The sequence below is a fragment of the Callorhinchus milii genome, unplaced genomic scaffold (genome assembly GCF_018977255.1).
Source record: "Callorhinchus milii isolate IMCB2004 unplaced genomic scaffold, IMCB_Cmil_1.0 Scaffold3, whole genome shotgun sequence".
Taxonomy (NCBI): Eukaryota; Metazoa; Chordata; class Chondrichthyes; order Chimaeriformes; family Callorhinchidae; genus Callorhinchus; species Callorhinchus milii.
Window position 1 is genome coordinate 28,441,101 of NW_024704744.1, and position 16,370 is coordinate 28,457,470.

A 16,370-nucleotide genomic window follows, 5' to 3' on the forward strand; every position below is an offset into this window, starting at 1 on the left:
ACATTCTGTGTTACATTCCAACCAGGAAGATTTCATTGAAAATCACAGCAAAGAGTGGCCTTCATTTTGTGCTGGAAGAATCATTTAGTACTGTCTAACATTTTTAGCCGATTACAAAATTCTGTTCAAGGAACATGTTTCTCATTACTCAGATTCCGATTGAGAATATAAAATTGTACTGGAGAAGAGTTTAGGATATACTTGTCACATGGTTGTGAGACTTCACATAAAGCTCTATTTAAGAGTGAAAGGTTGTGAATGGGGGAAAGATGCCTCTGCCTCTGTGTGTTACAAAAGTCTCCCAATCTAAGCTCTGTAACTGTTTAAAATGAACAATTAGATTGTTTAATGTTAAAAAGCTGTTACCATATTGCGCACATCATATTGTAGTATCAAAATGAAAAACTTAAGCGTGATCTGTTAGCACTTCACTTTTATACTCTAATATTTGTGCATATAGAGATGTTTATGGAAATATTCATAACATAAATACATTTAGTATGTTTGTGTAATTTGTAAACGTTTCTGTATTTTCCAGAAGGCGATAGATCCAGAATAGTTTGATCAACACCTTTGATAATATAGCTCCACCTCACATTGCAGTGTAATGTCAGCCTAAGCTCTGAGCTGAAGTCCTGAAGTGCCACTTGAACTCACCAACTGAGTTGCATATGTAACATAGTAATCATAGTTGTGTACATCCACAATTGTATATATATATATAAATAAAGACATCCTTCAGTACTCACTGGCAAGAAGAATAAAGAGATGGGATTTGTCATCTGGTATCACTAATGGTTGCAGTCCTTATTTGAGTCTAATAAACTCTAACAAAAAGTTCACTTATTTTAGTGATTGGAATATAATAGATACATGATGTTGGAACCAATTAGCATTGCATTTAGTCAAACTACAAAGCTTATAAGAAAGCATGGAATGAGCAAACTAAGTAGTTCTGACCTTCCACAAATCGTATCTGCACTATCTTGGACTCTACTCAATTAATTTAACATATTGACGTAAAATGTTTCTCCTTGCTTTCAAAGGTAATCCAGCAAATCTCCAGAATATAAACTTCCATGCTACAAAGTTCCACTTGGACAATTGCTTTCCATTGCAGCAGATCACCCTGTTCCTCTCTGTATATTGATGAGACAAAAATAAAAAGAAATGAATAAAAAATAATAAATAAATGTAAAAAAATTAAAAAAAGACGAAACCTTGGGCAAGATTCCTTACTCCACATGCCTAATAATAATCCCTCAAGAAAAAAAAACAATAATAAATTGATCACTTCAATCCATGACTGTTTGTGGGACACTGCTGTGCTCAATTTGGCCACTGCATTTCGCCCACAAATATACAGTCAATTCACTTTACAGTATATTCTGTGAAGCGCTTTGAAACGTCTAGAAGACGTGAAAAGCGCTATATCAAATGCATGGATTATTATTATTATTATTGAACCGAGACCCCATCTGCCTGTTCAAGTGGATATTAAAAATTCCATGGCACTATATGAAAAGAGAAGGGACTTTCTCCTAATGTCTTGGCCAACAATCCTCAAAATAAATTTGGTCATTCACTGCATGGCTCAGTAACTGAGGGACGATCAGGTCTGGTGTACTTCCTCCACATTTTTTCTGGGTTTTCTTTTTGTCTCAATGCTAAAATTCCAAACATTTGAAGAATCCTTAGTGATCCTATCTTTAGAAAGCAAGGATTTTCAATAAAGATCAAAATCTGGTAATGTGATTATTTTACAAATTGATTATGTCCACCAATAGTTTATACTAAACCAGTGTCTCTGTTGGATTTTGGAATCTTTCTCATTTGAAGCTAATGATGTACTTGATAGTTTGTGGATGTTTTGGAACTTGTTATAGTAAAAATAAAGAAATCCCCATAGGTTATTCAGTTACCAATTAGCTTGACTTCCTGTGAAATAGATGATCTGCTTGACAAATCCCAGGAAAATGGGATTAGAAAAAAAATTCAAATAGAAGTTGTGTCGGAAAGCTCCAGCAAATTCCTTAATTTCTAAACTTTTAAGGATTCATTTCAGCATCCGGTTCATTCTCCTTCCCTCCTCGCCATGCTTAGAATAGGAATTTAAAAAGTCAATATGTTAGGGCAGTCTCAGTGTTAATTTTAATGGGAGCACAAATAGTCTTTAATTTGGCACTAATTTGTACTCTCACTCACATTTGATAGAAAGACTGGTGGGGAAAGCAGATGGAGTCATGCTGCTACCATAATGGGTGCTTTTCTGAGGTTGGGAATGTAACACAGTTTAGGGTTGTTTGTTATGATGTTCGCTAAGAATAAGAATTCCTCATCATAAAGACTGCAATTTGTTTTGTAGAGTGGAGAGACTTTTACTTTGTTTCTAACTATGCTCCACTGGGAGAGTTTGATACTTGGTGCCTGAAATAAAAACTTGTTCATGTCCTGCCCTAGTAATTTGAAGGAAAAAAATGCAGCCCAAAAATGGTGTTTGTGGTCTCCTCCATCTATACATAGCATTCAAGATAAATACCAAGACCATAAAGCCAAATAATAATATACTAATGGAGGTGTCCAACTGAGAGCCCAGAGGAAAACTGCTCGGATGGAAATTGCACAGTGCATTTAAGTCAAGCTTTTTAGAGACTTGCATATTTTTCTAAATGAAACAGGTCAACTTATTAAGAAGCTTTGGAGATTCACAGTGTCTCATTGTGTGCTAGATACAGGTCAACAAACTCTTCAAAACTACATTAGGCCATTGGCTGGCTTTTTCTTAGGTAACAAGAAAGTTCATTACAACTGTATTGAGATTTGCTTAGACACTAGTATGAATCATTGCGAACAATTTATTTAAATCATTTGGACATTTTGGTACAAAAAAGAATAATGAATGCTGGTCTAAGTCAGATTTACTACGCAAACTCATTGATTAAGTGTGAACACATATTCATTTATTCAGGGCTTTGTGTCTATCTTCATTTGTATAAAAATAATAATAATAATGATTGTTATATTTGGTGTAGCACCTTTCAGTTAGAGAGGACGTCCCAAAGCACTTTGCAGGATATACTGCATATCAAAGCTCCAAAATAATCTCATGGTCCTAGCCTTAATAGCATTGTTTTAAATTTAAGAATGTGCAGAATTTAGACAATTCTTAAATTCATCTTAATTTGCAAATTAAGTTCTAGTTCTTAAGGCAACAACAACAACAACTTGGACTTATATAGCGCCCTACACACTGGACGGCGTCTCAGAGTGCTTTACAGTTTCGGATCCCGGGATTAGGAGTGTAGGATATTTCGGGCCTCAGGATTTCATTTATCCCAGTTATTTTTCTAATGTATCTTTAAATATCTCCAAGTAGTGCCTACTAGCACTTTGATAACTTTCCAAACTAATTGATGTACACCTCATTCTGCTTTACCACTTGTTGTATATTGCCAGTATCTTTTCAATAAACAAAATGTAGCTTGCCTTTCAATTAATCTTAGTTAAGACAATAATAATAATCCTTGCATTTGATATGATGCTTCTTGATGTTGTTAAGACGTCTCAAAGCACCTTACAGGATATACTGTAAACTGCAGTGATTGTTTATTGTGAATGAAGGTGGCAGTCGTTTATACAGAGCAATGTCTCACAAACAGTCATGCAGTGAACAATCAATTTTAAATAGGGAATTAACACATGTTTACCTTATTCAAATAGTGCCATGGGATCTTTAATATCCACCTGTACAGGTAGATAGCACCCTAGTTTAATGTCTTGTCCATCCACAGAGGTAAGCAACTCCTGCTCAAGCTTTGGGTCGGGATATATCAATATACCTGATTGGGTAGGATTATGGTGGCAACGCTTTTACATATTTTATACTGAGCTGTGCTGCTCACCAAGAAGCTCACAGAGAGTTCCTGTTATCCACCTGAAGTGAAGGCTTAAACCTGCTGACCAAAAAAAACCTGGAAATAAATAATTTTAAAAATTGTACATCCTATGCAAAAGTGAAATCAATTTGTACCAGTGCCATCCCATAACCAACAACAACAACTTAATTTATATACAGTCAGGTGGAGAGCTTGGCTCTGGAGTCACAACCTATATACACGTACAGAGAGCATCAATTGACTAGCAACCAGTGCGGTGTTTCCTTAATGCCATTATCAGCTTAATGATGTATTGCATCATTCGCATCGCTCCCTTCAATATATACATACTTGGTGACAATCCTCAGACACAGGGTCAACTTCCACATGTACGCGGATGACACCCAACTCTATCTCTCTGCCTCCTCGACTCCAGGACCACTGCTGTCAATTCCTGGATGAGAGCTAACTTTCTTCAGTTGAAGGTCAACAAGACCGAGGCTCTCCTGATTGGAGCTCACCATCCAAGGATGCACTCTCCACCTTACTAAGCCAATCCCGAACCTTGGCGTCTTATTTGACCCTCAACTATCCTTTCTACCCCACTACCCCAGATGCTTTCCCCCATCTCCGCAACATTGCCTGGCTCCGCCACTGTCTCACACCGCAGCTGACGAAGCTCTCGTATACGCATTCATAACATTTGGGCTTGACTATGCAAACTCTCTGCTAGTCAGCCTCCTCAACTGTTCCCTCCATAGGCTGTAGATCATCCAGAACTCTGCAGCCCGTGTCCTCTTCCGCATCAGGCTCCGTGACCCTATCGCCTCCATCCTTTCTCGACTCCACTGGCTTCCACTCACTCAGAGGATACAGTTCAAGATCCTGGTCCTCACCTTCAAAGCCCTCCATGGCTTTGCTCCCCCTATCTCTGCAACCTCCTAACCCCCTACCAACCTGCCTGCTCCCTCCGCTCAGCAGGCGTCCCTGCTTCACGTCCCCCGCCTAGTCTGCCCCCACCCTCTTGAACTTCATCCCGCAGTCCCTCTGCCTCAATCCGACCCCCAGGTTGGGTCTGAAACACTGATTGTCCAGCGCCTTGGGACGTCCTCCCAATGTGAAAAGCACTATACAAATGTAATTATGTTGTTGTTGTTGTTATTGCATGAGTCTATAAACATTTGTGACTCATAATGCTGAAAGTTGTTTCATTTGTATCCAATTATAATTTCAATTGAATTATGCAACAGTTTAGGTTGGTTTTGACCATTGTCTGATAGTCTTTTCAGTACCTTGGAATATCCTCCTGATGTGAAAGTATTACATAAATGCAATTTGTTATTGTTGTTGTCCACAGAGTGGATCTTCACATCTTAAACAGCACGTTGCGGCGTCATTTCAGACATAAGAACCATTGAAAAATTGAAGTTGTCCACCTACTCGTTCATCTCTTTGACCACTTTTCAGTCATCTTCCCCCCCCTCCCAGCCCCAGCTCGGGCGCCCATCAGCATTATTAAGCCCTTGGGGACGTCCCCGTGTTAGGCAACAACATGACTACAAATGTCACTGGTGAGAGAAGCTATGAGGAGATGGGTCAGTGCAACTCCAGGGTTCAACATGATGTCATTGACAGGGTTGGGTGTTGCTGGCTCAGAGAGAGAGAACAGTGTGGGTTGGTAGAGATTTGAGATCAGTGAATTTTTTTTCTGGGGAAAGGTGTTGGGAGGAGATTCAGGGCGTTAGGACCCGCAGGGAAACTAGTGCCTCAGGTAGGAGCTTTGCAGTTTCTCACCGACTCTCTGCCTTGCTCTCTTCTCCTTCACTTTGGCTAAAAAGCCTGGCTGCAAAACAGCAGCGATCTGCACTCCAGCAAACGGGATTAGCTGACAACACAGTGCAATAGCAGCTTCCCGACATGACTGTCCGGAATGAGTAACCGAGCGAGGAAAGTGAGTGGGGAAACAAGCCGGAGATTTGTTTTGAGGATGTTCTTCCCAGATGCGCGTTGCACACGCTTGGATGGGATCTGCCTGAGAGTGATGGGTCTACTTTGGCTCAGCAGCTTTGCCAAAACCTCTTCGGACTTTTCTGGTAGGTGATGTGAGTGACAGACAACACACAGAGGAGAGAGGGGGGAACTGTAGAGACAATATCTTATCAATGCGAATTTAAAGTGGTTAATACTCCAGTAACAAATATTGCAGTTGATTCAAACACACACACACATTCAAACAGAACACACGTTTTAATATATATATATACACTGTATATATTTATTATTGTGGAAGAAGGTGACTAAAGATTGTGAAATGTACAGTAGTTTAAAATCACTGAGACTGGAGGCACAAGAATCGCTTTCACGAGAATAATTAATCCTATTTCTTATTAAATACACACAAGTCTGTCCCATCTTTGTTGTTGTAAATTGCAATGCAAATAAATAGCGTTGTTTCAGATTGGATTAAAGCGAAGTGCTGCTTTGTAATAGGTTTGGAAAAGTGTAAACACGAATCCATCATCCCCCACTCTGTTAATTACTTTAATTGGGTAAACTTTTACAAGACTTTCCTTTTTACACTCTACCACTTTCCACCTTGAAACTCAGAGAAACGAGGAAGTGAGTATAAGGTATTTGCACTGGAGAATTGGCTCTGATATCGTATTCTCAGGGACACACAGTACTGCAGTAAGGTGGTTTTTCCCGAAATGTCAGATTAAAGAGGGCAATATTTCAGTAATAAACAACGCAGTTGATTCAAACAAAGTTATTTTCTACCAACTCTGTCCATTGGGACCCAAGAGTTAAAGCAGTCTTGCACTGTGCAGTGCTTTCCACTGTGATAAACAGGTTAACCAGACTCACTGGGCTGTGCATGTTTCACCTTGTTTTGGCAGGGCTGTTTACAGGCTCCTCTGGGAAGATCCCATCTCTTTCCCTTTACCGCATCGCTGAGAAAGTTGAATTAAGGCAAAATTGGTACGTGCTTTCTTTCGCTCGGTCGGCGTGGATGGGGTTGACTGGTCAATGGGGTAACTCGGTGGTGAGATCTCTCAATAGGAAGGATTATCCATGGCTCAACTTTTGCCTGGGGTCAGGAATGGTGGGGTATGCTTTCCACACATCAGTGCAGGTTAAATGCAAGGATTATATTGTCATGAGTCTCCCCTCCCTGTAGTAAAACCATAATTTCAAATGGGCAAAGTCACACAAACCCTTTCTGTGCAGGTCCCAGCAAAACTCACACTGCACCACGTTAGTCATTAATTCCCTTTCATGCCTTTGTGGGGCTCCCAGAGTGGACCACAGGGCGGCTGGAGGCACATTTGTTTAATAATGAGTCGTTTAAAATGTAAACCATCCCTTTGTCACTTCGCTGCTAATTGGCTCTGTATGTTTATTCCACTGACCATTTAGAGGTTGGCGATCCTCCACACAAAACTCTCTCCTGTCCTCGCCGTAATAAAGACAATTTGTTTGACACGTCCTTTCAGATGATTATGGAGGGGATGTGCATGTTAACTAACCCCCATCGGAATGGTCTTTAAATAGGCTTTGATGCAGCGTTTGGAAACAAAGCGACTTGGGCCCCAGACTTCTCGGTCCAGTGCGTGATAGCTGAAAAAATAATCTTATATAATAATAAATGTACAGTCAATTCACTTTGCAGTATATTCTGTGAATCGCTTTGAGGCATCTTGAAGTTGTGATTAGGATAATAATAATAATCCTTGCATTTGATATAGTGCCTACATTATCAATAGATTTAATACTTTAACCAGGCGGTTCACGGGATTTTATTGTGAAGTGTAGAAATTGTATATTTGTCTACAAATATGAGAATATCTTATTTTTGGTATAAAAATGGGAATTAGGAACCAACTGAGGGATACAAATTAGCTTCTTGTTCTTTCACATTGGAGTCCTGAGGTTGAAACCAGCCAAGACTAATGGATTGAAAAGTCAATCATACTTAATATGAGTTGGTCAGTCTCAAATATAAAGTTGGCTAAACGTTAGATGAATCTATAAGCATTCAATGTTACTCCAATTTTAGAAGTTATTGTGCTTTGCAAGAATTTTTTTTAATAGCGTGGATAATGTGGAAATGCTTTCAAGTGCCAGTTGCTACACTTGGCCCAAATTATTATTTAGGCAAGTGTGGGAGCCGTTTTGAGCAGAGCGAAGTCCCAGTTACAGGCGTAATAATAATCCTGTGCATCCGATGTAGCACAAGGTCTCAAAGGTCCTTCACACGATAAAATGTAGTGAGTGCATATTTGTAGATGAATGCGGCAGCCAATTTCTGCAAACAGTCATGAAGTGAGCCAATTGATTTGGGGGATTGTTGGCTGGGACACTGGAAGAAACTCCCTTCTCATTTTTGAATATCATGGAATCCTAACATTTACCTGAAAAATGGGCAGATGGGATCTTGGTTTAATGTTGCATCCGAAAGCCAGCTTCCCCAGACATCTTAGACAATTCAGTGCTTTCTCAGTACTGAACAGGGGAGGGGCATCAGCCAGGACTATGACCTCAAGTCCCTATCTGGGGCTTGAACCCAAACACCCTGATTCAGAGATAGGAATGCTACCAACTGAGGCAACTTCCACGATGTTTAGGAAGGAAAAGTAGCTCTGTGCTGTAAGTTGCCCGAAGGTGTTTTAAACAGACACAGATGAACACTATTACATTTCTCTAGAATTAAATCTTGGAACTTATTTAAAAAAGTAATAATCTACGGATACAGAGAAAGGGCTTGAATAATCTATGTAAACCCTAACATTCTGCCTTAACTTCTTTCTGTACTTAGTTGCTTTTGGATTTTTATTCTAAGGATTTACAGTCTAAGTTAAATGCACAGTATCAGAACTAGCAGAAGCATGTTGTGCAGAAATGAACAAGCTGAGTTCATCGAATCTTACATCTTCTGGTCATGTTATGACTGTTTAAGTTCCTGAGTCCCCAAGGTTATGCACTCTCAACACCAGCAAAACATCACTTAGGAACTGATTATCTGCTTTATACCATATAATTTTTAGTTAATAAGAATTTCTTTCAACTTTGTAGCTGATGAACCTGAGGTTATGTGACATCATCTTAAAAGACTTAAATGGAGGAAGAATTGGTTTCCTGGTAACTCAAGTTTGCTTGTAAATAGAGAAATTGTTTAGATAAAATATGTTCAGTGAGCACACTAGATACAATGATAATAAATAAACAGCATTATCTGATTGCTTATTTGAATGTCCCATCAAACTAACACTTTTTTTCAACAGAACCTTTTCCCAGTCACAAGTTACAACCTTTCGTTCAGGTGGAGAAAATAAATAGGTTAATTTTCAACAAGGTCGTGGATGGGATTAAAATAATATCCATGGGTGGGGTCTAATACTTTATGGAGCACCGCTGAGTGATATTTAGGTGTGGCAGACGTCAACACTCAAGACCCAACACCATCAGTGTGTTGGGAGGTTCCCATTTCTACCATAGGAAGGCATGAAGAAAAGTCCAGGCGAGTTCCTGGAAGATGAGAGAAAATTAGGAAAATCCCTGTCACAGCTGTGAAGCTCCATGTGTTTGACTTGGCTGCACAAGAAGCAGGTCGCTGTCTGCCTCAGAAAATGTGATGCCTGGCCATCTACCATTCCCATTCTAATAATTCTACAAAAGGTTACAAGCAGAAGCTCTGTGTTCACTGGTGCTCAATCCAATCCCCAAATTTATTTCTCCTTTTATTTACATTGAAATGTAACTAAACGTACGACCTGAAAGTCAGACAATTTTACTGTGTACCCTCACTAAATACAGGGCAGCTTGGTTTACTGTGGACCTGCATTATATCTGAAACTTGATACTGGCGTTGACTGGCCAACTCCTAGCTGTCTGACTTTCAGGTCGTCACATTGCTGCTAACATCACCTCTTGTGTTTGCGCTTCCTGTGCTTAGTGGCTATGAACGGTAGCAGAGACCTGACAATTTAGAAGTCAGCCATTGTTTTGTGCTTCGTTATAATGTGGCCATTGAGATATTGAACCCTGATGGCTGTGTTACTTTGTACTATTCTCTACCCCACTGCTCCCCTTGGTTGAGTTTGCCTAATTTAGCAGAGATCAAGGATCACACTTAGGACCTTATTGGTGTATAAGGGCAGACGCAATGTCCCAACACATTTACTTATCAAGTCATTTGGAGTGGGTTTTAGATTTCAGACCGGTTTTGTTTCTTCATTTACCTCTTTGAGTCAATAGAGAATCAGCCTGTGTAGTTGGTTCGTGTATATTTGCAGTATGTTTGGGTTGGTGATCTATGAAATGTACCTCCAGTGGGTTGGTGGAGACATGGGACCTACTTTAGAATTCTCCATTGTTGTCATGTTTATCAACAATAGCAACAACAAGAAGATTACATTTGTATAACGCCTTTCACGTTGGGAGAGGTGCTGGACAGTGTACAGCATTTCAGACCTGAGCTGGGGTCAGGGGGGAGAAGGGAGGGGAAGAGGGGTGACCAATGGTATGGTCGAAGAGGAAGGTCTTGAGGCGGGACTTGAAGGAGGCTAGGGAGGGGTCGAGGCGGAGTGATTGGGGGATGGAATTCCAGAGGTTGGGGGCAGAGTGGCTGAAGGCTCTCCTGCCAATGGTGGGGCGGGTGGGTCGGGGGACGTGAGCAGGCCAGAGCCGGCTGAGAGGAGGGAACGGGCGGGTTGGTGTGGGTTAGAAGGTCACAGAGGTAGGGTGGGGCGAGACCATTGAGGGCTTTGTAGGTGAGGACCAGGATTTTGAATTGGATCCTCTGAAGGATAGGGAGCCAATGGAGTCGGGCCAGAATGGGGGAGATGGGGTCACGGAGTTTGGTGCGGAGAGGACACGGGCTGCAGAGTTCTGGATTATATGCAGCCTGTGGAGGGAGGAGTTGGGAAGGCCGACAAGCAGGGCATTTGAATAGTCGAGCCTGGAGGTGATGAAGGCATGAACAAGAGTTTCAGCGGCCTGAGGGGTGAGGTAGTGACGGAGTTGGGCAATGTTACGGAGGTGAGGGAAGGCAGAGCGGGTCATGGCTTGGATGTGGGGAAGAAAAGACAGTTGAGGGTTTTATCACACGATAATGTTGGCAGCAAATAATAATAATCCTTGCACTTGATATAGCATCTTATTGCATCTCTGAGATGTCTCAAAGCGGTTACCTGTACTGTAAAGTGAACTGCTGTATATTCTGTGGGCAAAATAGGCAAATCCACCACACTGCATGAAATCCACTAGGATTCTATCGAACATAATGCAGGAAGCAAAGTAGTTTCACTCTTGGAGGTAGGCAATGGGAAGCCAGATTTATATTGATTACTCTGCTTTCAATTTGGCCATTTCACCCTGCCCTTACAAAGCTCTCAATTTTAACAAATGTGCAAAACTCCACACTAAAATTAGATGTTTGTATTTTAATATTAGTAAAAGCTGGGATTGTGTGATCTCTTTAATGATGTTAAAAAATTTGCATTCAGTAGTTGGCCCAAGAGCTTTAAAAGGGGAAATGGGAGTGAGCTCAGTGGGATGTACACCCAGTTTGTTTATACTGAGCTGTTGGGAATTGTATAGCTCCTGAAATAACTTCCTCTAAGTGGTTTCAGGAGCTCAGCGTCTTGCTATCTGAGACAACACCAACAGTTGTTGGAGTTGACACTCTTCATATTGCTTGCATGGGAACTCATTGCTGACAAGTTTGGTTGAATTTGCTGCCAGTCTTTCAATATAAACACATTACAGTGAGCTCGGATGAACAGTGATTTTATTTTTGTTATTAGAAAATGTTGCTATCACCAGGTTATTCAACCAGCAGCCTGACCACAACTTATTAAAACTTAGCCTAAAGGTGTGTTGCAGATTTGAGTGACCAACAACTCTGAGAGAGTCCTGTCAATCATACAGTAGTAAGGGATGAAAGCAATGTGCCCACAGCGAAGTGAATTGAGTAAATCTAGACCCAAGTGGAGTGTTGATCAGTGATACTATTATAACAGTGCATTTCTCATAGCAAAATATTGTCTTGAATAGACTTGGGTATAGGAGGGAGTAAACAAAGATATACAGGGTTAACTGAAAAACAAGCAGAATTTGGATATGTATTACTGTAATATGGCTGTTTTTGTCACAATAAGTTAACAACTGATGCTTCATTTATTTTTGTCTATTGTATTGTCTGGTCTGAAATGTAGGTAAATTTAAGGCATGTGCAATGTTGCATTTTAAAAAAATCCATCTCCAACATTCTCTTCAGGTTTCCACTGTTTCCCATCCAATTACAGCGCTTCAACCTGTGCTGTTCTTAAACTGATTGCTTGAGAATGACTTGACCACATTGTTGTTCCTTTCTCTATCTCTCTGGTTCACTTTGCTTTCCAATGGTGCAGCTGCCATTAATAATTCAACACATGGGGATGCCAGGTGTTTGTCACAGTGCACCCAGTATCAAGTGTGCCACTGGGCTAATGTACTAACTTAGTAACTTAATAGTTTAACCAGTTTTCATTTAAAAAAATCCCATTCTCACCTTTATCTGCAAACTTAACTGTAAATGATGCTGTTTCCATTGTAAGGATGTGCGCTGGAAGAGGTACAAATTGCACATAAATTTGAAGGAATTCAGAATAACTCTATTCTAATGCAGACATTGAATCCAAGTTTGTAGATAGCAATGCATTTCTCCAAAGTTGAAGGTTTTAGGTTCAATGCTTAATGCAGTGAAGAGTCAGTGATGTAGATTGGCACAATATTAGCTTGGTTTATGAAACACGAGACGCTTCAATTTAGTACGGACTGTGAACAAAAAGAACAGAGCTTTTTTCAGAAATTCCAATCTGTGCAACAGAAAAGGCCTTCAAAAAGAGAGAAAGAGAGAGAGAACTGGAGTACAACTATCTTCTTGCACAAGATTCAGGTAACTTGTATATGGGTAAAATGTTCATTCTAACAAGAACCTTAGAAACTAAAGTATTTATGAAAAGAAGAGAAACAGGGGAAGTTAGAATATTTAACAGTAGAATTGTTAGATGGCTGTGACATATCAGCAAGGGAATCCAGTTACCCACGTATGTGAGACCTGGGGAAATTGCGTGTGTGTGTATATGCACATTGATTACTAGACGTATGATTGATCCCTACAGTGTGGTAATAATGTGAGAAGGTGAACAGTGACATTTTTTTGGTTAACCAGGTGTGTGACACATGAGGAAACCCATCACCATTCTTAACAGCAGATACTGGAAATCTGAAACAAAAACAGAAGTAGCTGGGAACACTCAGCAGGTCAGGCAGCATCTATGGAGAAAGGAAAGTGAGTCAATGTTTCAGGTCCACGACTCTTCGTCAGAACTGGGTCATGGATCCGAAACGTTGACTCACTTTCTTTTCTCCATAGACGCTGCCTGACCTGTTGAGTGTTTCCAATGATCAATTTTTAACATTTGGAAACTGCCACAACTATTAGAGTAATTGTAATGTACTGCAATATTCTAAAAGCATGCAATGTGTGTTTTCTGACGACTTTAATATCTACTATTGCACTTTATTTCTATTTATAGCTAGGGAACAATGCAAGCTCCATGTATTCAAAATAACATGTCAAGGAAAATACTTCATGGGGAAAGTGCAGGGGAAAAGGATAAACATAGAAAGCTCCAGTTTGGGAAAATGCACCAGCACAGACACAACAGACCAACGAGGGTAACTTCCTTCACTGCTGTAAATTTTGCATGAGTCTGGCATGTCATTCACTTCAGGGCATGTTGTTTCACCCTTTTGAAGATCGGGATAGAATCTTAGCAGCAAAATGAAACTAACAGAGCAAGATTACATGTTTAGGTTCAGTTGTCTTTGGTTTGCAGGCACTTGTCATTTCTGATTCCATTCTAGTTTAGAAATTCTAATATGCTGTGGTGTTTTTGTACGGGGGAATTCCACCTGGTGGATTTTAGTGGCCAGTCTCTCATTGCCTGCTTTGTAGTGTCAGAAAGAAAAACAGAGCTGGGAAGAGCGGGATGATTTTAACTTTGAAATCTGAGCAGATTATATGGCTCCATATTATTGATATTTGGCTGGCTTGGGTTCAGTTTGTCAGGAAGCCCAGCCTGAAAAAGAAACGCAGTTTGTGCAAAGTTGTTTAAAAAATATCTGTAAAATTAAATGCAAGAAGGGAATTCAGTGGAAAGCAGGCTCCCATGAGTTTGTCTACATCTTCATCTTTACAGAGGTTAAAACCAGATTTGTTGGCATGGTTTTGTCAGTAAATGTTAAGATGTCTATATAGATACAAGTAGCTGATGTATTACAAAGGCCATCAATCATCAGGGCAGAGAAATAGCCGACAATAATTTAACAACACCTGCCTTGTGAGGCAAACAGCCAGTCCCCACCCAGCTAGAGTACGTATTCATGATGACTTTTCGCACTGATAATGACAACCTTGCAAAGTATAATTTATTTTTTCGTGAGGGCAGGAAGAACATCGTTGATCTGCCTCAAGCTAGGAAATCTGACACTGAAAATCATTGGTTTCTAGATTTGAAAATAAAATTGCATTTAGTCAATTATTTGCCCGTAAAAGGTTCAGTTTTACCAACTACCCATTTATATGTACATTTAGTCAACTATTCACTTTGTGGTGGTGGGGAGGTGGGGGGGAGGTTAATATAAGACAAGTTGACCTTGCTTAACCTCTGTTCAGTATTGTCATGTTTTCATGTACTGAAGAACATGTCATTAGTAAGGAAACAGAGGAATTATCTCTGAGTTGTCCAGATAATGGTGATAGGGTGCTTGACCCCAGTGGGCTTCTCTGTACTATTGTTCACTTTCTACATAGAGGGCTGAGACTTTCTTTTCAACTGCACCTCGGCCTGGTTCACCTTTAAATAGAATGGGATTTCTCTCCCCCCACTTGTATCCACAGAAGGCTCATGAATGAAACCCATAGAGAAAGGGGTTTGGAACTGGACCTTGGAGAATGCATGCAGCTGTACTGTTAAACAAGTGATAGTGAATGGGTTTGGATAAGGCCCTTTCCCACTGAGTTACATTCTGTCGGGAACTCGCTGTGCAGTTCAATAGTCACCTGATGGGATGATTTTATTCTTTTCCCTAAAGGAAAAACATTTGCATTTCCTAATTTCACGAGGAGTGTTTTGCAGATTTCTTCTCTTTCTCCCCCTTTCCTCTCCCTCTTCCTCGCTCTCTCCCATCAAAATGTAGGTGGCTGAAGTAAAAGTACTGGGTGGCTAGTTAAGGAGTCCATTCAGCAAGTTCTGAACAAGAGAAGAGGTCACTGGCTGTGACTTACACTGTCAACCTCCAGCTGCCTTTTAAGTGATTCTCTTGTCATCCACTGGATCTACCCCTCCAATGAAATATCTAATTTTCTGATGTGAAGCAGTGTTGTGAGGATTACCCACATATATGATCAGCATGTACAGATTGCCTCTATGTTTTGTGTATTCTGTCTTTTTACACGTAGATTGAGCTGAGAATTTTTTGTTGCCATTACATTTTCTCTGGTCAGGGCTCTCCAAACTGCCTGCTGGGTTGGGGCCTAAAGTGCGATATTTGCAAATGGCAACTCCTGCCGGTGACTGATCCTGTCATGCACATCTCCGGAGAGCTCCACTGCAGCCTTCTCTGCTTCCTGAGCAGTGGATGCATATTTCGTTACTGTTGGGAATTGCTCTTTCTGACTCATGTTTTACACTCTGTTGTGTATGAACATTCAATCCCCATGAGGTCTCTTTTGAGAAAGGTCGGGTCTCTGTCCATATGTGAGGAGGCAACTCAATATCTGCCTTGCCTCCTTGCAAGGAGGGTATCAGTGCTGAGTAGCACTCTGAATTTCAGCTCGCAGTCGAGGTTCACAGATGACACTCCAGCGCAGTAAGAAGAGAGTGCTGCATTGTCAGAGGTACCGTCCTTAAATAAAATGTTAAACCGGAGGTCTTATCTGCCTGTTTTTAGATGGACATTTGGAATCCCATGAGGCTATGTGAAAAGAGAATAGAGTTTATCCAGTGTCCTGGCTAACAATCCTACAGATAAATTAATATAATCATAAATAATTTGCATTTGATATAATGCCATTCACGTTCGGAGGACACAATAGGGCTTTACAGGATTCACTGTGAAATGTAGGGACTGTATATTTTTGTAGGCATTTATGGCAGACAATGTGTGCACAGCAGTCTTCTACAAGCAGTCATGAAGTGAATGACCAATTTTATCTGGGGATTGTTGGTTCGGACACCTGGAGAAGCTACCTCTCTCTTTGAAAAGTTCCATGGGATCTATAACATCTAACTGAACAGGCAGATGGGACCTCAGTTTAATGGTTAACCCAAAGGATAGCATCTCTGACAAAGCAACGCTCCCACAGCACTGCACTGAGGTGACAATCTAGACTGTGAGCTCCAATCCCAGCGAGGGGCTTGAACCCATAACTTCTGACTCAGACGC

General features: G+C 40.6%; 1 protein-coding gene across 2 annotated transcripts in view; it reads left to right on the forward strand.

The window, feature by feature from the left end:
* Nucleotides 1-5,735: 5,735 nt before the first annotated feature.
* The window catches only part of LOC103185001 (protein eva-1 homolog A), a 162,178-nt gene continuing 151,543 nt past the window's right edge, over nt 5,736-16,370 (forward strand). For both annotated transcript variants that reach the window (XM_007903307.2, XM_007903308.2), the window contains exon 1: nt 5,736-5,968. In XM_007903307.2, coding sequence (XP_007901498.1) covers nt 5,806-5,968 — 163 coding nt within the window. In that variant the 5' untranslated portion in view covers nt 5,736-5,805. The remainder of the gene's footprint in view (nt 5,969-16,370) is intronic.